This window comes from Phalacrocorax carbo, chromosome 6 (assembly GCF_963921805.1).
Source record: "Phalacrocorax carbo chromosome 6, bPhaCar2.1, whole genome shotgun sequence".
In the NCBI taxonomy this organism is placed as follows: Eukaryota; Metazoa; Chordata; class Aves; order Suliformes; family Phalacrocoracidae; genus Phalacrocorax; species Phalacrocorax carbo.
In genome coordinates this window covers 31,112,464-31,139,016 of record NC_087518.1, presented here as the reverse complement: position 1 = coordinate 31,139,016, position 26,553 = coordinate 31,112,464, and the positions used below count along the sequence as shown (strand labels likewise).

At 38.2% G+C, this 26,553-nt stretch overlaps 1 protein-coding gene across 3 annotated transcripts in view; it reads right to left on the bottom strand.

Annotated features, from left to right (window-relative positions):
* The window catches only part of RABGAP1L (RAB GTPase activating protein 1 like), a 262,600-nt gene that overhangs the window by 228,658 nt on the left and 7,389 nt on the right, over positions 1-26,553 (bottom strand). For all 3 annotated transcript variants that reach the window (XM_064454431.1, XM_064454429.1, XM_064454430.1), the window contains exons 2-7: positions 11,399-11,566; positions 9,961-10,153; positions 5,674-5,884; positions 3,106-3,280; positions 2,170-2,330; positions 1,248-1,358 (exon numbers count right to left, since the gene is read on the bottom strand). In XM_064454431.1, coding sequence (XP_064310501.1) covers positions 1,248-1,358; positions 2,170-2,330; positions 3,106-3,280; positions 5,674-5,884; positions 9,961-10,153; positions 11,399-11,533 — 986 coding nt within the window. In that variant the 5' untranslated portion in view covers positions 11,534-11,566. The remainder of the gene's footprint in view (positions 1-1,247; positions 1,359-2,169; positions 2,331-3,105; positions 3,281-5,673; positions 5,885-9,960; positions 10,154-11,398; positions 11,567-26,553) is intronic.

The following is a 26,553-nucleotide window of genomic DNA, read 5'->3' as shown; positions in this document are numbered from 1 at the left end:
TTTTTTGGGTTTTGTTTTGGGTTTTTTTGTTTGGGTTTTTTTGTGGTTTTTTTTTGGGGGGGGGGGGGGGGGGGGCGGGGGACGGACAACAAATGCTATTCAGAAATGCTTAAAAGAGTGCATCATTCATTAACTGAATTCTGAAGCCAAAATTATTGAAATTAAAAATACATTGCAAAGAGGATTTTTTTAAAAGCCGATGAGTAGCAAAAGCACAATTTTACAACACAAAAGAATGAAGATAAATTCTGCTGTATACTAATTTAAAAAATGAAACTAAAATTTTAGACAAGAGCTTGAAAGGAAGTGAAGAAATCAGTCGTAGGTTCTGGGAGGGCTGTGGGGCTTTTTTCTTGATTCTCCTGTTATGGCAAATTCCCTGTTCACTAAAATTGAATTCTCCTATTGTTATTCTTTTGATAAGATTGCCATCTGGTGGCATCTGCTATTTTTAAGATTTGAGCTATTAAGGAATTTCCTGGTGTAAATTAAGACAATACCTACTTCTACTGTAGTAACAAGAGATAATGTGTTAATGAACACATTAACTAACTGTTCTTCACATGCACAGTCCACTTCCTGTGCAGATGTCTTGGACAAAAGGTCAGATTATTCTGTCCAAAAGGGTTCCCTCCCATGGAACTTACAGGAAATACAGGAGTCATCAACCATTCCTGAGCTCCTCACCATCACTTCAAAATAAACAAGAATCATAACAAAACTACAAAGGAATCCTACCCATCCTGAAGACTCCACCAAAAGACTGCTTCTTCTAACCAGCAGGTTGAGTCCAAACTTTAGTGTTCCAGTACATTGATCTAACAGATTAATGCTCTCCAAGGTTTGACACGGCTCAGACAACCTACCTCGGTTACTTTTACTGAACAGCAAGATGCTAGTAATGCAGGATTGCAGTAGATGCACGGTTCTGCACTACTTAAAGCAAAAGCATTTGAATATCAGAAGTATCCTATCACCACATTCAAAGAGACAATTAAAAGGCAAAAAACCAAGACTGTTTGAGTATCACAAGCTATGTTTCTTGTTTTCACCTAAAAAAAAATACCAGGTAATTACTTCAAAAGAATTTTAAAACTGAACTGTGCACCTATAAATTAATTATACTGTGCAATAATACTTTGTGTTATTGTTGTACTTCTGTCACATAACTTGCAAAGCCAGAGAAAAGTACATAATATACTGTTTTCTCAAGAACTTAACCTGCATTATTTTTATAAGAATCTTACCTTTCAATGGCCAGTTCTTTGTTCGAGAGTTGCTGAACTGTAATCACCACTTTCTTCTCAATTCCCTGTTTAAGCTTGAAATATAATTTCTCTCTATCCTTTGGCACAGGGCTAAAAGAATAAAGAAGCAGGTTTCTTTAGCACAGGTACAGAATATTAACTGTTAAATACAGAAAAGAAAGTTGCAGACCACTTATACTGTTAACGTTAAACTCTCAGCACATTTGAGAGACCATCTCTTCCTTTACTCACAAGTTAATAAACCAGCACTGAAGAAAAACAGACTATAGGCTCACAGTCAGTGTGCTGTCTGGGGGATTTATTAGACAAAAGTATCTGAAAATGTATGGGGTATTTTAGGTTTTAAAATGATAGAAAATAGGCTACATGTTGGTTATGATGCAAAAAATAAATAGGACATTTTCACAGAAATAACTCTTATTATCAATTCTTCCATTCAAAAAAAATCTTGTAATTGTTAGGCAAAGAACACTTTTCTCCCCTGTCCCCTGTAATGCTTAGAGAAGTTTACATTTTTTAAATCTTCAATAAATTTAGAATTCGTTAGCTTATTTAAAAGAGACACCACTAGACTCTATTTACTCAAGAAAATTTGTCTGACAAAAGTTTGTAACAGACTTCCTACTATGTTTTCCATTTACACAGGCTTACCTTGAGCATCCCTACCAGAAATAATGTATTTAAAAGAAACTAACTTGAAAAAGGTAGCCTGATTTTTAATCTTTCTACAGAAAAGATAAAGAAAATGGTAAAAGTAAAGCAACAGCTTCCTTTTTATAACCAGCCTCCTTATGAAAAGAGGCCAAATCAATTTTACTGCAACACAGTAACTGTGCATTCTGCAAGTAGCTATATGCTTTTTTCAAAGCGATTTCCACTTTTCCCTTTCCATTCAGATTACCTAAAATTTCCTTTTCCATCATCTTCTTTGACTTCTAAGGAAACACTGAAAGTGTACACATCACCATCTGGAGTAGGAAGAACAAAGTCCTTAACTTGATCAGATGCTTGTTTGGAAGAACGTTTGAATGCTGTTGAGAAACTATATAAAATTCGGCTGACCTGCAGAAAAGCAAAAGAATTAATAGTTTTATCAAAAATAAGAGTATTTTTATGGGCTATTGCAATGTGTTTTTGAAGGTCACAAAATTACCGTCACTTGCTTCTTATACTGAACACAAAGTGTACCTCACATAACACAAACCATTCAGACTGGGTGTTCAATAACCAAGCAAATTCAGTAACAACACCTCCTATTTCCATTCACATCACATTCGTTGCTCATGTAATGCTCAGTAAGGTAATATATGTTACAAGATTAAGACTGCAACTCATTAGAGGACCTGAATAACGTATTTCTCAGGTTGTACATTTAACAACACAACTTACAGCTTGCTGTTGCAGATGTCAAAAAACAAGGTGATTTCTTCTTTTTCAACCTTTTTCCACCCTAGAAAAATCTCTTCTCCCAAACTATCATAGTTCTTCCTAAAATATGTAGGGCAGAGTACTGTAAAATGATTCTTTGTAACTCACAAGGTCTCCACTGCAACTTTGGTCTGAAAACTACCCAAATGAAAACAAAATATTTGTCTTAAACGTAGGCTTTCTAAATCTTCCCATTACAGTGTACTTTGGAATTTTACTGAAATACCAAAAGCAAATGAAAAAATTAAATTAATATTGACATATGACTAGCTGCACATTCTGTGAGATTCATTAAATACGTGTTAACATATTTCCCAAGGCACTATATACTACTTCCACATCTAGAAAAACTTCTTAAAATACTGCTTGTATCATTTTTACAAGTCACTGTACAACATTTAATACTTACTGCCTCTTTAATCTCACAGGAGAAAACATGAATCTGGAACTCCTCGGTCCCACAGCTGCTTTCAGTAAATGCAAAACAGTCACTCACTGAAGTCCCATTTTGTCCCCGGACACAAAACAACACCTTATAGATTGGAAAAGCAGCTATCTCCCCATTGCATGACTGATCTATAATTCTGTCACGGGAAAGAACAAGGAAGATCAAAGTAAAAGGTCAGTAAAACCAACAGGGCTACATAAAAGACTCTTTTACAGTTAGATAAATATCCAAACTGTAATTACTACTAAATTGAAGTACACCAGATAGGCAGCAGGAACAGAAATGTCAGGCTTTCCAAATTTAAGATGTAGATGTTTCTGGTTGTAACATGAATTTTTTTTATACTCTAAAATATAGACAAATATAGTACTTCTGTATCGTGCAATAACGAGGACCACCATTGCTTTGCAATCACTCATGAAAAACACTAGTAGAAACATAGAAACCACAGCAACAGTGAAAATGCAATTTGCATACCGAGATCAAAGAAAATTCAACACTATAAAAGAATTTAAATCTCTCTTCAAGAAAACATTATTTATTCAGAATCTACAGGACTATATAGCTTAGCAAATGCTTGCTGCAGGTGAATATTAACCACAGATCTAAGGGCTAAAAGAAAACTTTTAATTCCTCAAACTCAGAACCCAACGAATATTTCAGAAGCCTTAAAGAAGACAGCAGGGGCAGTGGTCTCAGAACAGACTACTAGACAGTGAGTTTTAGAGAAGACTAGTTAGAGCTACACAGTTCTCCCCCGTCTTTTCTCTCCTTTGTCCATAGTCACATTCCCATCAAGGGTGAATAAACATTCGTTACCTGGAATAAAGTCCCAAGTCTGTAACAATAAAGCGCTAATCTAAAGGCAAGAAGAGCCCAGAGAGGATTCAGCATGCTGTACTATTGGTGGGACACACTGAATGGAACCCCATATGACAAGTGTTCAGATACCAGGAACAGAAACACTCCTCAAAGATAACTTGAGCTTTGATGGAGTTTATTATTTCACACATGGATTTGCCTTTACAGTTCTGGGCAGGTTCTTAGGTAGTCCTTCACTTACTGATGCCATCTGCAATTAAAGTTCAAAGGAACATGCAGTTTCACTTGCAAAACAACCTTCTTAAATGGCCACAATGGCTACAAAAATAGGTACAGGACACTTAACACCTCGTGTCTGTGTGACAGTTGCCATCATAAAAGCATGCAGTGTAATTTCCTAACTCAAATGAAATATTGCCATAGGGTCAAACAAAATCTTAAATTGGTTTCAAAGAGCAAATTGGAAGAAAGTAATATATATACTTGAAGGTCCTTCTGTGCAAGATGAGAGTCAATACATAGGCAGAGCACAGGAAAGGAAGTCTAACCATATCCTTCAGATATCTTGGTAGCAGAGTTTAAAAATAAAAGTCTTGAATATTCTGATGCGCCCTACTTGTGGATAGAAGACTGCTGCAGGTGCACCTTTAGTGCACCCTGATTAAGAACCCTTGACTCTTTTGTTACTGATTAAAAGACCCTTCTCACATGGGACAAGTAAATTGTTTTCTAGTCTCTAGTGACTATCAGCATATGCATCATGAGGCCGACACAGGTGACACTTGGCTTTAGCACAGCAATGTCTGGAAACAGAAACTAGCATGTCAAGACCTCAAGAAATACGAAGAGTCTAGAACCGAAACTTCAGCTAACCCAAAACCAGCTGGACTACTACTGTCTCAATATATTTACCTTGGAGGTGATTACAGACTAGGGAGGCCAGGGCATTACCAGCTCTCCCTTTGCAGTATATCACAAATGACTGGACAAGATGCTTAAGAATATTTGGCCCGACAGCTAACAAACAGGCACTTGCTGATAATCAGTAGAGAGACACTGACACTCCAAGTAATCCCATGCTCAAAGGTGACTTTCAGCCTCACACTTCACCTTCAAGACTCATTGGTTTGAAATGGCTCAAATAATCCTTCATGGTGTAAGGGCTTTGAGCAAATAACCACAAAAAAGTGAATGTGATCATTGATATAGCTCTTCCACAGGTGAACCACTTCCCTTTACAAGGCAAAGTATTTCACAGTACCTGATTACTGACAAGCAGTATTACTACCATGTTCTGTATCATTATCCGCAAGCAATGGCATGCACGTGTAGACAAAACTACTGTAACATTCCCCTCTGCTTTACGTTCAAGAGACTTATACCTACGCATGCAAGTACCACAGATTTGCAGGCAGCTTACAGGAATGAACTATCTGGACAAAGAGGCGTCTCTTATTATCATATTTGAACAGAGATGCAGGTAGTGAGATATGCTTTTGTTGACACTGGTTGGCAACCACTACCACCAACTACTTACTGCATGTTAAATTTGAGCATGCACTTTGTTGCTTCAGAGGAATTTCTCAAAAACAACTTTCTTCAGCAAGAACTTTAGGCACAAATACAGCAATTCTGATTCCCTGTGAGAGTAACAAAGTCAGAATCCACCCTTCATGTGTCTGTGCAAGTAACAAAAGAATCATTTACCTTACAGAGCCTTCTGGAATGTTCGGAACATAAAGCGTTACAGGTAAGGGGGCTTGACTTGAGGATTTCATGTTTGCCATGGCATGTAGAGCTTCTGGCTCATTTCGAGGGGCAGACACCTTTGTGCAACCTAAGTAAGTCAGTTTGTTAAACAATACGCTGTCCTCTTCCAGGGGTTCACTGGGAGAAGATGGCCTCAGTGCAGAGATTTCTGAAAATGAAGAAACCATTTCTTTAACCGTTAGTTTTTATTTTTACACATTGTTTTCTGTATGACTCCCATATTAATCAAAATATCCCACTTTCTCTGAGCATAGACATGGAGATCAAACGTCCAGCTCCAATAATAAGAAACCCATTCAGCAGCTTAATATTAAAAATTAAGTCTATTCTCTTCTAATGCATGTTTCCAAGTATTGCATAGGCATGAATTGCCTTTTGATTCTTTTTAGCAGCGCTAGAACACAATTTTTCTTAAGCTCCATTCCCCTGACATTCTTTAGTTTAGTTTGCTTATACCCCCTTCTAATTCCTACTCATCGTTTTGCATAAAGATGCCTCTAATTCTCTTCTCTCCCGTGTCTTTACAGCTTGTGTCAAATTACCAAAGGTGGGTCACATTCCTGGGATAGCTATATTAAGTGCATGAAACCATCAGGGAGCTGGAGAAAAGAAAAGGGATGTATGTTTGTTCCTCTACTCAGCAGAAAAGTGTTCTCTTTCTAAAATCACACTACTATGGACAGGGGTGACCTTGAGGGAGCTTTTGGGAGTTTTGCTCTTATTGTTGTTTTCTGGTGGGTTTTTTAAGGCATTTTGACACTTGAAAAACGAGAGGAGAGGTGGTAGAAAAATTCATTAAGTATGAAAGCAGAGTAGCCTAGGTTGGAAAAGACCTCTAGAGGTCATCCAGCTTTAACTCCTGCTCAAAGACAGATCAAGTTAGATTAAGGCTAGTTTCAAAACTGGATCAGGCTACTCAGGGAAAAACAAATCTAACTCAAGGCCCACAGACATGGCCACAGCCTTGTATTCCTAATATATATTAAAAACAAAGCTACAATATATTTTGCGTAAAATATATACCATACAGTTTACAGGAAAAGCTTTCAGTCCTCCCTTTTTCACCAAAACTTTAAATACCAGAAGAGTACCACAATCATTCGTAGCAAATATCAAACCTAAAGCTGCCCGCACTGATACCTGGTCATACAACCAGAGCTGAAAAGTTTATCAGCTTGCTCAGGGTCTTTTTTTTAGGTAGAACTGTCAGTGAACACTGCCCTGAAACTTCTCAGACTCCATAAATAGGATCTCTACCTCAACTATACTCCATTCTGCAAGTTACACAATATTTAGTCCTAACTCATCTAGGGCTGCAGACAAAATTAAAATTATCTTGACCAAAACAGAGCAGCACAGGCTATCAATCTGATGATGATCTATTCCTGTATCATGGAATAGATCCTCCTAGAAGCTATACTAAAGCACATGGAGGACAGGGAGGTGATTCAAGACAGCCAGCACAGCTTCACCAAGGGCAAGTCCTGCCTGACCAACCTACTGGCCATCTGTGAAGAGTGACTGCAGCAGTGGACAGCAAAAGAGCTATGAATGTCATCTATCTGGACTTCTGTAAGGCCTTTGACATGGTCCCCCACAACATCCTTCTCTCTAAATTGGAGAGAGATGGATTTGATGGATGGACTGTTCAGTGGATGAGGAATCGGTTGGATGGTCACATCCAGAGGGTAGTGGTCAATGGCTTGATGTCCAGACAGAGACCGATAACAAGTGGTGTCCCTCAGGGGTCTGTATTAGGACCAGTACTGGTTTATATCTTCATCAATGACAGTGGGATCAAATGCACCCTCAGCAAGTTCGCAGATGACACCAAGCTGAGCAGTACAGTTGTCACACCAGAAGGATGGGATGCCATCCAGACAGACCAAGACAATCTGGAGAGGTGGGCCTGTGAGAACCTCATGAGGTTCAACAAGGCCAAGTGCAAGGTCCTGCATTTGGGTCGGGGGAATCCCAACTGGCAATCAATACAGGCTGGGGGATGAAGGGATAGACAGCAGCCTTGCAGAGGAAGACTTGGCAGTACTGGTGGATGAAAAGCTGGACATGAGCCAACAATGTGCACTTGCAGCCCAGAAGGCCAGCAATGTCCTGGGCTGCATCAAAAGAAGCGTGGCCAGCACGCTGAGGGAGGTGATTCTGCCCATCTACTCTTGCTCTGGTGAGAACCCACCTGGAGTGCTGCATCCAGCTCTGGAGCCCTCAGCACAAGGACATTGACCTGTTGGAGTGGGTCCAGAGGAGGGTCACAAAAATGATCCAAGGGCTGGAGTACCTCTTCTATGAGGACAGGCTGAGGGAATTGAGGTTGCTCAACCAGGAGAAGAGAAGGCTGTGGGGAGACCTTATTGTGGCCTTTCAGTACTTAAAGGGCGACTATAGGAAGGATGGGGACAATCAGCCTTACTTCAATCCCTGGGAAAGTTATGGAACAAATCTACCTGAGGGCCATCACAAGTCAATTGAAGCACATGATTGGGAAAAGCCAACTTGGCTCCACTAAAGGCAGATCGAGCTTGACAAACCTGGTGGCCTTCTACAACAAAGTGACTTGCCTGGTTGACACGGGGCGGGCGGTGGACATTGTCTACCTGGACTTCTCCAAGGCCTTTGATAGGGTCCCCCACAGTCTCCTCCTGGAGAAATTGATGTGTTATGGCCCAGACAAGTGGTCTGTGCAGTGGGTGGGGAACTCGCTGACAGGCCGCACCCAAAGGGTGGTGGTAAATAGCTCCTTTTCCAAGTGGCAACCTGTCACTAGTGGGGTCCCCCTAGGGATGGATATTGGGCACAATGTTATTCAACATCTTCATAAGTGATCTGGATAACGGCATCAAGTGTAGCCTGATGAAGTTTGCTGATGACACCAAGTTGAGCAAGGAACTAGATACTCCAGAAGGGAGAGCTGCTTTGCAGGGAGATCTGGATAGGCTGGAAGAGTGGGCCAGCAAGAACCTTATGAAGTTCAACAAGGAGAAGTGTAAGGTCTTGCACCTGGGAAAACATAATCCGGGAGTGCAGCACAGACTGGGATCCACCTGGCTGGAGAGCAGCTCTGTGGAAAGGGACCTGGGGGTCCTGGTGGACAGGAAGCTCAACATGAGCGAACAGTGTGCTGCTACGGCCAAAAAGGCCAACAGGATGCTGGGTTACATCAAAAAGGGCATCACCAGCAGAGATAAAGAAGTCATTATCCCGCTCTACTCAGCGCTTGTCAGGCCACACCTGGAGTACTGTGTACAGTTCTGGTCCCCGCTATACAAAAAGGATGTGGACAGGCTGGAAGGGGTCCAGAGAAGGGCCACCAAGATGCTCAAAGGACTGGGAAGCCTGCCATGTGAGGATAGGCTGGGAGAACTGGGTTTGTTCGGCCTTGAGAAAAGGAGGCTCAGAGGGGATCTCATCCCCATGTCCCAGTACTTAAGGGGCAGCTACAAAGAAGACAGAGACTCCCTTTTTACACGGAGTCCCATGGAGAGGACAAGGGGGAATGGACACAAGTTGCTCTTGGGGAGATTCCGACTGGACACGAGAGGAAGATTTTTCACAGTGAGGACAGTCAACCTTTGGAATAATCTCCCCAGGGAAGTGGTTGACTCGGCCATGTTGGACACCTTCAAGAGTCGTCTGGACAGGGTGCTGGGCTATCTTGTCCAGCCTGCGCTCTTCCCAGAAAGGTTGGACTAGATGATCCCTGAGGTCCCTTCCAACCTGGGATTCTGCGATTCTGTGAATCTCTTTAGCAAAGCCTATTGTGACAGAGGAAGGGGTAATGGTTTTAAATTAAAGGAGGATAGATTTAGGCTGGATATAAGGAAACATTTTTTTACATTTAGGGTGGTGAAACCTTGGACCAGGTTGCCCAGAGAGGTTGTGGAGGCCCCATCCCCAGGAACATTCAAGGTCAGGTTGGACGGGGCTCTGAGCAACCTGATCTAGTTGAAGATGTCCCTGCTCATTGCAGGGGTTGGACTAGATGACCTTTAAAGATCCCTTCCAACCCAAACAATTCTATTAAACATTCATTCTATTCTGTCCATAATCCTCAACTAATCGGAAAAGGAGAGGAGGCTCCAGGATATTCTCTACTATAGCTTTGGAATGAAGCTCCAGAAAGCTTTATATTCATTATAAGGTTAACTTGAAATTGCATAAAGGAAAAAACTGCTATATATGATTGGGGGGGAAGCACTTTAGCAGTACCTGTAGTAGAAGGGTCTAAAACAAGGTGCAAAGATAGCTGACTTGTTTCATCTGCTGACCCATCTCCAGCTGCCCGGCAGCTTGCATCACTTGAACCTTCTCGGAGAGCAGTGAAATTGTCCTGGTCTTTTTCAGAATCCCTCAGTATCTCTTCCATTGCCTTCTCCAGCTGATCATCTCCATTTGAAAATACCTGTATGCAGAAGACGACATTTTTTAAGGGTACTTGCAGTTTTACTTTCACTATTATTTTTCAAACACATCGTCTTACTTTGTGCAAAAGATAAGAAACTTTGCTGAACAAGGCAACATACTAAGAATCAACAAAATTAAATCAAATATAATCCAATGTCCCATCCCATTACATGTAATGCACATACTTTCACTGTTTATCCAACAACCATCCATCTAAAAACTACAGACCTGTTAAAATAACAGATTTGTGTGTTTAGATCCTCCATTCAGAACAACGATCAGACTTTCTTATAGATTAGTCTTAAAGAAAACATCACTTTCTTAGTCACACCCAATCCATCTCAGCTGGTTCACCAACTGTCCCCCACATAGGAGGGGTGCAAGTCTAAGGAAATGGCAAGAAAATGGTGAGACATATTTCCGGGCAGGGCAGGAATACAGCTTTTCACAAGTACTAGCTTTTCAGACCAAAAGAGTCCCATGCCCAATAAAGTTGCATCATGGACTCTATCTCCAGTTCACCTGCCTCTTTCCAGACATAATTACTAAAGAAGCAGCTAGTATTTAATACAGACAGAAATCATCAGTTGTAAGTAACTGCCAATTACACAAAGACAGGCTAAGTACTTCTTGTCATTTCAAGGGGAACAAATTCCTACTGTTCCAAATGGACCAAAACCAGTAAATCAGCTGTGCAACTCAAGTGGGGCAATTTGTAATAACCAATCAGCTGTCACCCAATGCTAAAAATATTCTGCTATTTAGAGGTAGAAAGCTTTTAGAACAGGTCTTAGTCATGCCTAAAGTAGCACTAAGCAGGAAAACTAAATTAAAAACTAAAACCCAAGAGCCTCTGTGGTCTATTCCCATGCAGCCTAATTATGTGCTTTTAAGATAACAAAATTCAGAGCCTCTGATCCTTAAATAAAGAATATTTCCCAAGCTTTAATCTAAAACTAATTTTCTGAAAAGAACTTTAGTCCATTACTGATGTATAAATCCACAGAATACTAACAAAGCTGACCCCCAAACAAGTTATTAAAAGAAAAACTGAACTGCCACTTTTGGACAGATATCTTTAATCTGAGCTGTTGAATTCACTGGTAATAAACAAGGACAAAAATTATTGTCTAAAAGTCTCCTCAAGGACACGCAAGTATCTTCAACTGCTTTTGAATATTTAATCACAATCTTTTGATCAATACAAATCTTACTAGACATTTAAAATAAAGCAATAGTAAACCTTTAGCTGAGGTTTCCCATCTTTTCCAGAGGTGTCCTCAGATTTCTGATGAACCAGGACAAATTCTTCATTAATTAACGTGGATACTGTTTCAGGAATCCTACTGGCTTTGCCAAATGATGTTTTGACTTCCATCTCATGTCAGTATTCTCCTCCTGCCACAAGAGCCTAACAAAGAAGGAAAAAATATTAAATAATTAGTTTTGAAGCTGTAAACAATGTTAATAGGTGCAATAGGAAGTTATTGTGGAATAACAGATTTCATTGGTATAAGGAATCTTTTTTTCAAATAGCAAGTATGATTTTTAGGCTGTGTGTTTACAAATCCTATGACTTAATAGCAGTGGCTGTTATCTGTGTGTACAGATAACACATGAGGAAGTTCACCTCAGAGCTTCCACTTCCCCTGGTTTTAATCTTCCACAGTCTGCTCCCTCTGCCTCCCTAATCCCTGCCCTTTGCTCTCCCTCATAACAGGTGTATTTCAGATTACCTGAAGACTAAAACTGCATATCAAAGTGTATGCTCTCCATATGAAAACATATTTAGCAATTTATAATTTATATCTACAGGTCAAAGGTGACACTAAGCCACAATCACATCCTTTTCAGCACATTTCTCTGAAATGACCTGGAGAGCTAAAATTAACCACACCACTTAAAAAAAAACACACACCAAAAAACCCCAACAAAACTATAAATATTGTGGAAACCAAGAACAAGTTTCCCCTTGACTGCACAGCAAAAAAATAAATCTAGAAACAAAAAAACAAAAGGCCAAAATAACAGTCAGCCTATACATTACAATTTCATATAAAAACACAGAACAAAAACCATTACTAGCACTTCCAAATGAGGACAGTTACTGTAAGTACCCACCAAATAAAGACAGTATCACCTACACTAATTCAGAATGTCTTCCCCAGTTCTTTAGGGAACCAAGAGCTAGAATGAAGAACACTGTATATTAGATTTTTTATATTTTTAATGGATCAATGTTTTTATATTTTCTGTTTTCAAAAAGAGAATATATATTTTCATATAGACTTTATAAATAGCATGCACTCCCAGACACGGTCTATTTCCATTTCAGGTTTCCTGAAAAATACACTCTGGCTGAGTGCTGGGATTTATCATGCTTAAGACCCAGAGTTCAGAAGAGTCACATATAGCACAGGGAGAAACAAACTGCTATTGTCACCTTTGCGAGCCTGGCAAGCTACCCCAAAGAGGGGTAGCTCAACCAAACATCTGTTGCGACTGGTGAATAAGGACAGGTTTAGCTTTCCATTGCTTTTCACAGCAGTACCAAGGTACAGAACTGTGCCACGCTTGCATCTCAGTTACAGTTCCAAAATACCAAGTAATCAGGAAAAGAAAACAAATTTAGGTCTAGCTACAGGGAACCACAAAAACAGCACTTAAAAAGGCATGCGTGTTCTCCACCATTCTGAACAGGCATTACTTAACATGTTAGCCACAGGAGGTGGCTTAGCAACTTCATTTGAGAAAACAAGTGCAGGAACTAGGCTACTTTCAATACAGAAATATTTTATATCACTTTTGAAACTACAGTCAACATGCTTTTACTCTTTCAAAGACTTGGCTTGTCATAGGCATTTATACATGCAACTCTACAAAAATACTTTCCCTCTCCCTAACCTAGCCACAATTTCATCCATCAGCCCAGAGAGGGTATTATATGTACAAAACCCAGATTAACCAAAGAACTCAGGTTCTTCAGGTAACTGACTTGGATATAGTATAAAAACTTCTTAGAAGATTCAGCTTATAAAAAAAAAAAAAGCCACTAAACAACAGCTGTAATATTCAGAGAGTGATAACAAATATGAATTGGCAGTTTAGCTCTCTGTTGTCTTTCACATCTCCAGACTAAGCATGAATTCACAAGCATGAATATTTTTCAGACAGATGATGTAATCTGAGCTCCACCCAAGCCTAAGTAATGGATTCACTGCTGAAATAAGTTTTGTTTCAGTGTTCTAAAGCATCTTTGCTTTAAAGATTTTTCTGGCAAAAGACAGACACAGTTTTAATACACAAGATTATAAGTACGTTATAAACAGTTTATTAACTCCATGTATTTTTTTAAAAAAATGTCATGTTGTAAAAATGTTGCTGAAGAGCTTGTGTATTATCTGCAATAAACAGCAAGTCTAGCTCAAAATTAATATTAACTTCAAAGTAAATCCTCAATATAAAAGTGAAGAGCCACTATTATAGAACTCTTTGAAGGCAATGAAAGGATATAAAATTATGTTCCCCAAATATGGCATATCCTGAGTAATCATTAGCTCTGCAGTTACACCACCACTGGAGAAATGAGCAGAGCATGATTGTCAGTCCTACTGGCCTCATCAGGAGCAAATATTTAGCCTACTAGAAGCCTCTCTCTCCCTCCCACCCCATACCTACCGTTGCTGGACTTCCTGAACACAACAAACAAAGCCTCACTGCTACTTCTAGCAGATTTGCAGAAAGAAATCTTCACAAAAAATGCTACATTGATAATTTTTTGTGTTTTAGTCTACTTAAGTTTATTTTTTGTGCCTACTTACAGGAGAATAACACAGGGACTCCAATATAAGATGGTTCTAGTATATGAATTATCAAAAGATAAATGCAAGCTGGTAACATTAGCATATCACCAGTTCTTTCTGCAGCAAAGTAAGAACTGGCAGGCACACTGTGAACTAGGAAAAGTTTATGATTAAAATATTGCTACAAAAAAAATAAAACAGGGAAAATATAATATTTGTAAAGCCAGAGAAAATTATGATAATGCAACTAGAGAAGCATACTGATGTACAAAATATTTGTTCTTGCCCTATGTGGATAGAGGCAGCTTAAGAGAATTCCCACTTCCTAAATTTTAATCAGAAAGACAAAGAAAATATTATAAGCATTAGATTCCTGACAGGAGCTTCTCATTCAGATCAGATACTTAAAAGCATACCATACACATTTTTGCAATTACATTTGAATTGCAAGGCCTTTAACACCCTTAAGAGCATACTCCAAGCTTGTCTTTACAACCAGCTTAAACCACCACATCCAGTGCAGACACATACCTTTTTCCTTACACAACTATGTCAGCTGAATAAATTACCACCCCAGAACCCCTAACTGCAGCCTTTCATTATAGTCTACTCCAACCAGCCATCAGTATTATTCACCTGAATGCCCTCTATCCCATTTTAATCAAAACAAAGCCACATTAGTTTCAGTTTATCAGTAAAACACAAACGCAAACAGGTCAGACATTCAGGAAGCAAATGCCTCAACTAGAAGAATGCACTTCCATGCTCTTTATCTCACACAAATGCAGTTACACGAACAGGTCCACAAACCACTCAGGTTTCCTGCTAAGACCTCTTGATGTCCATTCTAGAGAACTTGCCATATGGCAAATTAATATCAGAGCTCTAGATCATTTGTGAAAAACGTGCATACTAAAAATTAAAAAAATTAACAGACTGTTCATTTCCTCCCCTATTCTAGTCCATTCTAAATATTTAGAAAGCAAAAGCTTTATACACAATATTTTATAATCAGTCTTTGATCAAAAATTGTTCTTAATGCCAGAGACAAACTAAGTACTAAAAATGATGATCAAGTCATTTTTCAAATTAAACAACTTGAGTAAAGTTTATGTCAGAGTTTAAGAATATAACTGGAAGTCTCATTAATATTATTGGGATTTATAAAATCTTAAGTAGTAAGCTACTTAGAGGGGGAAAAGCTTCTATTTTTACATTATAAATGCACGTGATCTAATACCTCAGCCAACCGCTTCTGAGGAAAAGCAGTAGAAAGAATAAAAACCTCTCTGAAAGAACGGTGCATTAAGGGGAATCATGCATTTGGGGAAGGGAAGGAGTAAGACATCTGAAGGGGGTTTTTTATTCTTTAGTAACAAGAAGAGAGGCATGTGCATTCTGGTCTTTCCAGTCACCTCCAGTCAGTAGATGGTTACGTCACTTCCCTTTTGTCGTTAGCTTTAGTCCTACTGAGGACTTACTCTGTTTTCACTCATTACTGAGCTATACACTTGAAGTCCCCTTTTTCCTACAAAAGGTAAGGAACAAATGACAGTGTCACCTATTAGACACGTACAAAATCTAAGAACAGACCCTTACTACTAAACTCACTTTAAAAGTCTTTTTTTTGATCGTCCTTTCTGATGACAAGCTGAAAGTTAAGAATGTAAGAATCAAGAATTATTCTTGATTGCATTAGTCAGAACATATAGACAGTTGTACAGTCCACAATCACGTTAAGTTTATTCCCTGAAGTTAACAGCAGACACTCCTGGAGCTGAATGCTGGCTCAGAATACTGATGAAAGAGGTTTAGCAGCTGCTTTATCAGTTTAAAGTAACTGGGAGGGCAGTACCAGCAGAGCAGTGATGACAGTCAGGGACAGGAAAGTCAGCAAACATAATACACCTCAGCTACTTTGCACTAAGTCCAGTGGTTTCGTTTAAGCTGCTAGTGCAGTTTAGTTCCAGATGAACAAACATGGCCAAGGTATGAATACACCTTCTGTTCTGCCAACAGTGCTCCAATGATTAAAACCTCAGACCAGATGGTGCCTTCCCAAACCACCGGAGCCAAGAGTCAGAACTGCTCTTCCAACAACGCCTTCAGAAAGATGACAATAAATTGTGCTTTGAAAGTTCTCTTCACAGTAAGAAATACTGGGAAGTACGTACCTTTACTGCAAGGAAGTAATTTCTACAAAAGAAGCATCTTGAACAGTCATGCTCTTTCCTGTGAATGAGATAATTTTTCCACCACACGCTGATGAACAATACCACACAGAAAAAAAATTCAGAAACCCAGCAACAAATACATAGGAGGATTTTTCCTAAACTCTGCTAAATAAAGCCAACTATGAAAAAAGGATTGAAATTTTTAAAAGTAACAGTTTCAGAAAGGGCTTTCTGACAAACAAAGTTTGAGACCAAAGGATTCTGGAGAACAAGTCTTCTGAAGCAGTTACCAGACATTTTTTAGTTTATTTCCAGTTTGTGTTCAACAAGTATTTCAAACTTACTGCTCAAGTTCACTGTTGGTTGGAGAAAAAAAGAAAAAATAATCTTTTCTTGTAATTTTGCTTCAGCATAACCTGAAAGGAGGCTGTAGCGAGGTGGGTGTTGGTCAATTCTCCCAAGTTACTAGCGATAGAATGAGACAAAATGGCTTCAAGCTGCACCAGGGGAGGTTTAGATTGGGTATGAGGAAAAATTTCTTCACTGAAAGAGTGGTCAGGCATTGGAACAGGCTTCCCAGAGAGGTGGTGGAGTCACCACCCTTGGAGGTATTTAAAAGATGTGTAGATGTGGCACTTCAGGACATGGTTTAGAAGACATGGTAGTGTTGGGTTGACAGTTGGACTTGAAGATCCTAGAGGTCTTTTCCAACCTTGATAATTCTATGATTCTATAACAACCAACAAAAACAGAAAATGTAGAGCTATGTAATAAAAGGATGAGGCAACAGGAAAGCAATATAAGTGTTGATCTATTTTCAGTAAGCAACAAGAAACATGTTTTAAAAGGAAGCCTCCTGCCTTCTTGAAAAAGGACAATGGCAGGCTAATTCATACTTTCTTTTATGAGACAAACAAAATTGGGTCCTGTATTAAAGAGAGGCTTTCAAAGCCTGTCATCGCAACCCCCAAACAAGATACTGGTAAACAGGTTCTACCTATTTCGGAACTAAGGTTCCTCAAGGGAATCTCTGGGAACTTTCTGAAGAGGAAGGGCCAATACAGCTACGCAGAGATTCTTCTTCTGCTAACAGGTGTCTGAAGTACAAGAGCATATTGAAAAGCATAGTTTATTCCCTTTTTTGAGCCACACAATACAACACATGACAGCAAAAAGAGCATTAAGCTAAGTGAACCCAAAGTCACAGATGCTCTGTGACTCAGATTTCTAGGTTACTGAAGTGATGTGGCTCCATTTTAACTTGCTGCTTAGGGAACTGAAAACTGGACAGACAGTGACAGTTATACCCACACAAATACACATATAACTCAGCATCTCAAGCACAGCATCTTATTTTCAAGAAATCTGTCAGAACTATGTGTTAACCATAGCGCTCACCCCATGAGCTTGCTACCATTAATGAGGCATACAGAGCTCATACCCATACAGGCTTGCTAACATTCCTGAGAGGCATATCTTCCCCAGAAAGCTAAGAAACACTTCAAATACACAAAGCTTTAGCTTTTCAGTGCTTTTTCTCTCAAGACGAAACCACCTTATAAAATTATTATAGTGTATGTTGAAGCAGTACAGTTAACCATCTTCCCCAAAACCCTTTTCTTCTCTATTGAGCGGAGACATATGCAGAAGAAAATCCTAGGCTTCATAAAATCAGTTTAATTCTCACTGACAACAACAGCACTCTAATTTTATCTTTGATCTCAACTTCTCTTCATGTAATCTTTATATAAGAAGTCAAGTCTCTACGGTCATACTAACTACTGGTTTACTTCCCATAAATTCTTTCCCAGTGTCTTATCTCTGGCAGTGGGAGACTATGTAAAGCACGTATGGGGAAAAAGAAAACAAACGAACAAGCATTTACTTGGCTTATTGATACTGTTTCCCAAGACTAAAATCAGCCTAACACAGAAAGATGACTGCTGTATTGCTATATTTTAAAATACATAAATGTATATAAAGATATAAGTAAAAATAAGTAGATAAAAATAAAACAAAAACCCACAACTAGAAACTAACCACATACCTTATTTTGGCAACACTGTCTCCTCTGTGAAAGCAAGCAACTACTATGTAGGCACAGCAAATAACTAGTCTGTTCATGGATGGCAAACTGTTTTTAATTGTTGTACCGGCTGCCTAGATACAGAGGTTTTGCAGAATGTTTTTACACATAAATCTTATAGCTAAGGAATAACAATTTATGGAAAAAAAGAATCAAAAGAGAACTACATAAATAAGAAAATGTCTGCTCTCTGTCAAAAACATACTACATACACATCTTCTCAAATAAATTCTAACCAGCACTTTTTAAAACACATCACATTACAACTTCGACATACTGAGACATTTGTTATAAAGGAGAGAAATAGATTTCCTGACTTGAAACTCCACTGAAGCACTCAAACATTGAGAGATTCCTAGCCTGGAGTTGCTTGGGGAAAAATACTGTGTTTATTCATCTGAACTTCAAGATCATCAGGGTGAAGAACACTTCTGAAGGAATGGTAAGCATGTGGTTGGTACTTCGGTGCAGCATGACTCAGGCAAAGAAGCACCTGATGCTTACAGCCAAAGAAGCACCATCTCTCCCCTTCAGCTGAGATCATCAATCACTGCAAGCCAAAGGCATGAAGGAAGATAAGCAGATTTAAAAAACAAAACAAAAAAAACCACAGAACTGGACCCCTGAAATCCTCATATTGGGTGGAAACAGCATCACGAACACTAGATGAAATATCAGTCCAGATAAGTGAAAGAGTACCAGGTAAGCTGCTAGCTACAAAGGCAGCCTCCTGTCAAGGTGAGTACTTCCTTTTATTTGTGCAGTTTGAGCACGAGAGCCATGGAAGACAAGCTACACCCTAGAGAAAACAGAGAAAACAGAGCTAAAAATAAGGTTGGGGGGATTCTTTTTAACAATTATTTAAACAATTATTCAGGCCTAACGTTTGTCCACACTTAGAAGTTAGTGGACAAGAGACATCAGTTGAAGAACAGATTACACTAGCATACATGCCACTTGCTGACACATTAATTAATGCTGTTTACAAGGTATAATCAATGCTAGCTAATCCAATTAATATTCAACCAACTTCAGGAAATACATTTTATTTTCTGACAATTAAAAGCAAAACCTTTTTGCTCCCTATCCCCTTCCAAAAAGTACAACTTAGAAATAAGTGTAAATAAGGCAGCTTCTACCTCTCCAGAGATGTTATCAGTCTCCATGTGTATCTTATTTTAAAAAAAATACAAATCACAGCTATGTGTCATGTTCTGGCAAACAGGTTTACTCAGTAGCCTACAAGAATTTCAAACAACCAGCTTAAGCACAGCAGCTCATTCCGCCTCAAGGTTGAAGCAAACAATGCAAATAAAGCAACTCCAGTACACCTTCACACTGTTTCCCTGTCATCAACTAGGCACTACCACTTCAGCTTCTTGAGCCAGTAATTAATTTTTAACTTTGGAAAATACAAAGTGACAAAGAGTATATGATTTTTCATAGCTGGAGTTTGACAAACTTGGGGTTCTTACTTTTTTCATTGCTACATGATGCTCACAAGCAGCATTCAAACTGAAACCAAGCACCAGTTGATTTACTGAACTGTATGGCCACTCACTCGAAAATAGAATGACCTATATTCCAGAGGAAAGCAGTAGCATAAGACAGTAACTGTTTTAAAGACATTATTTCATAGCTTGTTCCATAATAGTAAAAATAACAGTGTTGGACTAATTTAGCCAATGGAACAACCTCTCTCCATTAAATAGATTGAATATTTCAACCAGGTGTTTCCTCTACAAGCTATTATTTCCAGTAAGAATTACATGAGGTAAAGCAAAAGAGACCATATGGAACAGCAGTGTGGTACAATGCAGTAGGGACCCAGGGTGCCAGTTTTTCTCCTTGACAAACAAGAGCCTTATAAAGCGTCACTTCTGACATCAGTGAAACACACAAGAAATCTTGATTCATTGCCTGACACTGACTGCTTTCAGAATTAGTAAAATCCTTTGCCTCAAAGCCAGAATTGTAAGTTTTAACCATTTTTATCATGAAATTTGCAATGTGCATTTTGGGAATATTATGTTTTGCAGATTTAACTTGAAATCACCATGTTTTGTTCTTACCACAGAAGCTACCTTTATACTACCAACCACAGACAATGAGATTGCTGTGTCTCATATTATTTCTCAAAAAACTTAAACTGTAGTCAGTCCGGCACTGCACTGTGGGATGGACTAGACGATGTTTCATGCTCTCTTGTAATCTCATTTTCTTTAGATATTTTTCTTAATCTCAAGTCTTTCATTCTAGTACTTGTCAAAGGCAATCACGAGTTGAAAATGAATAGCCACACCGGACTTTTTTTGTATTATTCAGTTACAGATTTTCCAAAAATCACAAGGACTATGTGTTTTGATTTGACAGCCATCTAGAATTCTTCTGCTTTTGTATCAAAACTTTACAGTTTCAACAGCACACTCAATACTTTATAAGGAAGAAAAACTTTACAATATGCAACAAAACCAAGCTTCTTGTTAGAAGTAAGTACTTCCACATACGTTACACACTTAAAACCCTTTAGGATCCAAACTAAGATCTTAATTTGTCACTTGAAAATTTAAATACTTAGATATAACATGAAAAGATGGAGAGAGAAATCACAGTTATTTTAAAGACCAAGATTAATTGAAAGTGAAACCTCCCAGAAGTTAACTGCCTGAAATTGAGAAATACAGAAAGGTGTACATGACAATTAAAAGCCACACCAAACGACCCTCTGTAACTACTACCTCTCTTAGTCTTATGCATAATGAAGTGTAGTGGTTCAACTAGCATTCTAATTTTTATTTCATGAATAAATTCGTGATGCCTTTTGCATGCCAGAACTAATCTGCTGGCATTTCACATTCCTAAGGCAAGATTTTATAAATATATTCCACAATGCAGCTCTATTGCAATTTCAAAGGCCTTGACAGGTGTTCAAAAATGGGGAATGGAAATTCATAAATTACAATAAAACTGTTTGCTTCACAGAAAAATTCTCTTCCATTGGCAAGAACAGGTCAGTATGTAATCAGTTATACCTGGTACTAATATACTAATACACCACTCTATCCCATCTAATCACACTAGAATATATTTTTAAAAAGGGCTTCCCTTCACCACCTTCCTTTTCCATTTAAAGTCTGAAGAACCAAAACAATTTACTCATGTCATTGATCAAGAGGAGAAAAACAAAGTTTGGCCTCAACATGTAGATCACAGCTGAAGTTTTCCAAAGTATCTAAACTCTTCTAGGAACTAGTATGAGATGTGCATATGGAATTTTGAGAGTCACATACCAAGGAATAATGTGTATCTCCCTTAATTGAAATGGAACTTTTTTTTAATGACAGTGTGTTCTTTGAGAAGATTTCTCTGTGTGGCCAACTTTACCAATCAAATTATTCCAAATGCATTCTATAATTCAAGGAAGAACTACTGCTTGGAAAGGTAGTATAAAAAAAAAAATCAGCTAAGCTTTATACAAAAGCCTGTTGATTCAGTTAATGAACAACTAGGAATAGTTTATAATTCTAACAAAAAAATTACTTGACCTTCAGGAAGCATCCTTCAAAGCCAATCGGGGGGGTGGGGGGAGAAATCACACAAAGATGGTTTTATTGCATTACTTGAAGTTACCTTTAGATTCTAACCCAAGAAGGGCGTGGGCATGTGTATGTGTGTATATAATCTCACACTGGCAGATTGTGTACAACCTTGATTTTCAGAAGATGCTATGCATAATGTTCCCTTCCAAATAATTTTTCATACCAAGCCCCAGAAAGCTTAAGAATCTCTTAAGCTCAGTATTTCGTCCATAGACTGCCTGAAAAGGGGAATGGGAAAGAGAAAGAACTATACGTGCCCTTTTTCCAAGACACAACTTCACTTCTTTACATCCCAGACATCCATAATGATCAGATTTTATTTTTCTTCCTAAAGGATTAAAGAAAAGACTACCTTAAAAAAATTAAATCCTATCTAATCAAAAGACAGGTATGATCTTTTGATCACACTATTTTACATTCTTGTTTTAAAAATTCACTGAAACAGCTAACAAGTACATCTCAAGCTATTTTAGGAAAGACTCACAAAAGCCACCTTTACCCAATGATTACAGGAAAGAAAGGTTTTCAATAAGTTAATTTACCAGGGGCTGCCAAAGAAAGTTTTTTTGTTTGTTTTTGCAGGTTTTTCCCAGTAATCAAATCTGGTAAGTAGAATTGCTTTAAATGATAATTTCGATGTTCAAAACATCATGACAAAGATCCTTCTTATGGTGAAACTATCACTCTAAGAAAGGCAGCTCAATTTTTAATTTTTTTTTTTTTAATAAACAAACTTTGCCTCTTGGCCAGATCACCATTATCTAGATCTTAACACACCTTGTTTATTAAATTGAATGACTCTCTCTGATTATACTTGGTGTGAGCCTCAGGCTAACCTAGACCAGTCTATAAAAATTACAGATTAAGCTCTTGCTGGGGAAAGGTATCTAAAATAACACAATATAGTTGCTTATATCAACACCAACTGTAACTGCAAAAATCTTGCAAAAAGCTGTGACAGAACTCTTGTTAATTTTCTTGATGCAATCTTCTTGTCTAACATTACCCAACAACCACAAACAAAACCAGTAATTGTCTGTTGAGACAGGCTACCCAGAGCAGCTTGAATTTTAAGTGTTGTATCATACTGATTTCATAAATTCACCTGCTTGCATAAAACTGAAATCCTGAGAAGCTACACCTTTTTCTTTTTTTTTTTGTTTTAATCACAGTCTCTATCTCTAAAGTTTAAGATAGATTCCCAAATATAAGCATGCTTTACTATTAGTTTCAACACAAGTGACACATGATTGTCATTAAATACAGATATGAAAGCTTACTATCAATGTTTACATACTAAATACTTCCACAAAACATTTCTACTTCTGGAAACAAAGGGAGGAAGTTAGAGGCAACTAATATAAGATATAAAATCCACAGAAGCATGAAGAAGTACAAGTCATGTTCTACTAGGTAGTTATATATGCACATGCTTTCCACAACATTATTTCCAGCATACTACCTTGGTCTCCACTAAGAGAGTGGTAAGTTATGAAGTCCCTACACACAGGGCAAGCTAGCAAGATGACCAACGCACAGTTGAGAGATTGTAACTAACAAAGGCGGGCTACCCCAAACAACCTCAGAGCAAAGTGTTAAAATGGGTAATGTTGGCATCACCAGGGAAAAGCCCATGGAAGAAGTAAACCATTTACAATACAAGGAATCCAAACCCAAAAATAAGAAGTGTAACCTAGATGAGCACCAGCATTCCACCACGCATCCAAGTCAAAGCTGAGGCTCCAACAAGCCCAACAAAGCGTCCAAGCCCTATCCGTGCAAAATCAAAGTCAGCTGTTCAGAAGCCCCAGCAAAACAGATAATACTAATTGCACATTTACACAGCATAAGAATGTAATCTTATTATGGCACCTCACATGAATTTTCCAGGAAGCGTACAGAATAATGTAACTACTTTTTCCATACTCCACAATAAGACCCCAGGAGTTCACTTACCACCATAAAGAACAAAAAGCAGAATCACAAAGGCCAGGGACTGGAAGAGTATGCTGGAAGAAGGACCACTTGAATTTGTTTTATTATAACCTTTGATTTCTCTCGCTACTATCAAAAGCTAGGTAATAAACTATATTTCAGCCTGACCCCTTTTTAATCAGTCTCACTTTCTGATGTCTCCATATGATGACAGAAAAGAAGATCAGAAAAGGGAAGCTATAAGGGTAAGGTCAAAGGCAAATATAGCAGTCACAACAACTACAGGGAACTTCCAACTTCACTTTAGTCTTTTGGGGCTTGACAAAGAATTTTCTTGGACATTTTGATCAACTCTTTCCTCTGTCCCCTCACACTTTTTATACATCCCTATAGCAATAAACAGTAATGATTAACATTCAAAACAATGTAAAAAATCAGTTACTGACTTTTCTACAGCGCCCTTAGTTATTTTCATTCCTTACTCTTGTTTCCTCAAAGTCATTGAACAGTGTTCTCCAAGAAGAATTCTAGCTAGCACATCCCAGTTTCTTGGAATTTTATACTGCCTGCTGGCATTAACTATTAACAATTAGGATCAAGTAAAACAGAAATAAAAATACCTTTTTGTGATAGAAGTGTACATCTACAAGCAAACAAACTCTTTCTACATGCACAGAAAGGACTAATATTGCCAAAGGCTAGTCTTCGCTGCACCACCTGGTCTGAGTTCCAGTTCAAGTTTCACTCCCAGACCAACTGCTGGCACATACAAAAAGTTCTCTTTCAACTCCATTTTGTTTTGCACTCCAATGCTCACAAACACTTAAATCCAAGCTGAATATCTGTAGCTACAGATATTTCAGTAACATCTTAAAGATCCAGGAAGGGAAGAACTGTCTAAAAAAACTGCAACTCTTCCCACCTTCTCTGCTAAGATTGCAGAAGTGTCCGGGCAGTCACAGGCTGAGACTGGACAGCTTAAGTGACTGACAACTAACGCCAGAAAAAGAAAGGAGGATTAGAGCAGTCCCTTCAGCCAGTTCGACACTTGACTACACAAGTACCTACGTTAGCACAATAAATGCACAGAACACAGACAAAACCAAGCAGCTAGAACTGGGGACAGGTATTGCTTACGCAGCACCGCCACCGCGAAGTTACTTTTCAGAGTTCTCTTCAAAATAACAGGAAATAATGGAAGTAAACACCAGTGGAACAAAACAAAACAAAGGGTTCACAGAATAATAAAAAAAAAAACAAATAAACACACCACCCCCCAACCTCCCCCCCCCCCCCCCGAAAAAAAAAACCACAAAACCTTTTTCCGCCACATATATTTCAGATGGTTCAGTCTAAATCATATCATCTAGGGTTTGTTTCTAAGTAACATTAAAAAAAGAAAGTCAGGTTCCAATAAAAAAAGTATCCGTTTGCAGCATTCAAACTCTTAATAAAGGGAAGTATACCAATACCTTATTTGAGTACAAAGAAAAAAACTCCAAATCATTTTTGCAAGCTTATTTTAAAAGTTTAGCCAGTTGTTGAATTTCTCCACCTACTTCTAAATTAAAATTCTGGATCTTGTATTTTGTATCTAAATACAGACACTCGAAGACAATGCATTAGATCAAGATTATTTGCATTTTATTTTCACACTGATTTGCCTGCAAAGGCCTAAGAACTGAAAAGGTATAGCAAAGCCTTCATCCTAAATTAAAATACATACTTTTTTTGGTCATAATTTATTTGTTAGGAATACAAATCTGTGTATATAGTATGTGTACACAATAGACAAATACATGTATTGGAACACATATGTGGATCTCAACAAAATCATTATACCAAATTTCAGAAAAGAAACACAATAACAGTTTGCATACACAACAGAAGCACAAATTAGGACCATCTTATTTTGCTGAAATAGTAGATAACAAGGCTCTAGATCTCTGAAGCGCAGTAATCAAGTCAGCAAATCTAAATTGGATTACTTTGAACTGTTTTCCACCAAAGAAATTTCAGAAAGTTCATACTGCTATAGAATTTATAATCAAAACATTCAAAAATACCTGGAGACATGCCACTATTATACCACTGTAAGGCCTTAACACTACATGAGTAATTGTACTGCATAGAAAAGCAGCATATTTCAATGTAACTACTCTTTAAATAGAACATCGCTGGGGAGGGAGTGGTGATGCATTTCTAGTTACGATAGAAACCTCACAAGAAAAGGATCTATTTGCCAAAATAGTAGTGACAACTATCAAAATTAACTAAACAATTAGTTTACACTAAAAGTCAATTCTTAGAATAAGATTCTCAGCCAAAGCCTTAACTCTCACTCTTTTTCTTTCCAAAAGGAAAAATAAGGTTAGCCTATCAAATGCAGACAACTGCAACAGATCAGCACCTGGAATACGCTTCCAACCCCCAGAAAATCTGATGGTGTGTCTTAAGGTACATACAACAGACATGGCCTAATCAGAAAGGTCAGTTGTACTTGAATTGAAATCAGTACAGCTACTTAACTTCTTTCATCACACGGAAAGTACAGAGGGTTTAACTATCACTTATCTCTATCAAGAAGACTAACTTTGAAACTATTCCACAACTACTACTACGTAGCTGTCCTCTGGAAACTTCTACCTTTACATCTTGCAATATAAAACTTGCCATACAGAAGCTTTGGCAGGAAAATAATTTTTTTATATATATAGAATGTAAGAGACATTCCGACAGCTGTATGTGCCTGCAAGAAAAGACCAGCAATTGAGCATGAACGATAAATTACTCAAAGCTAA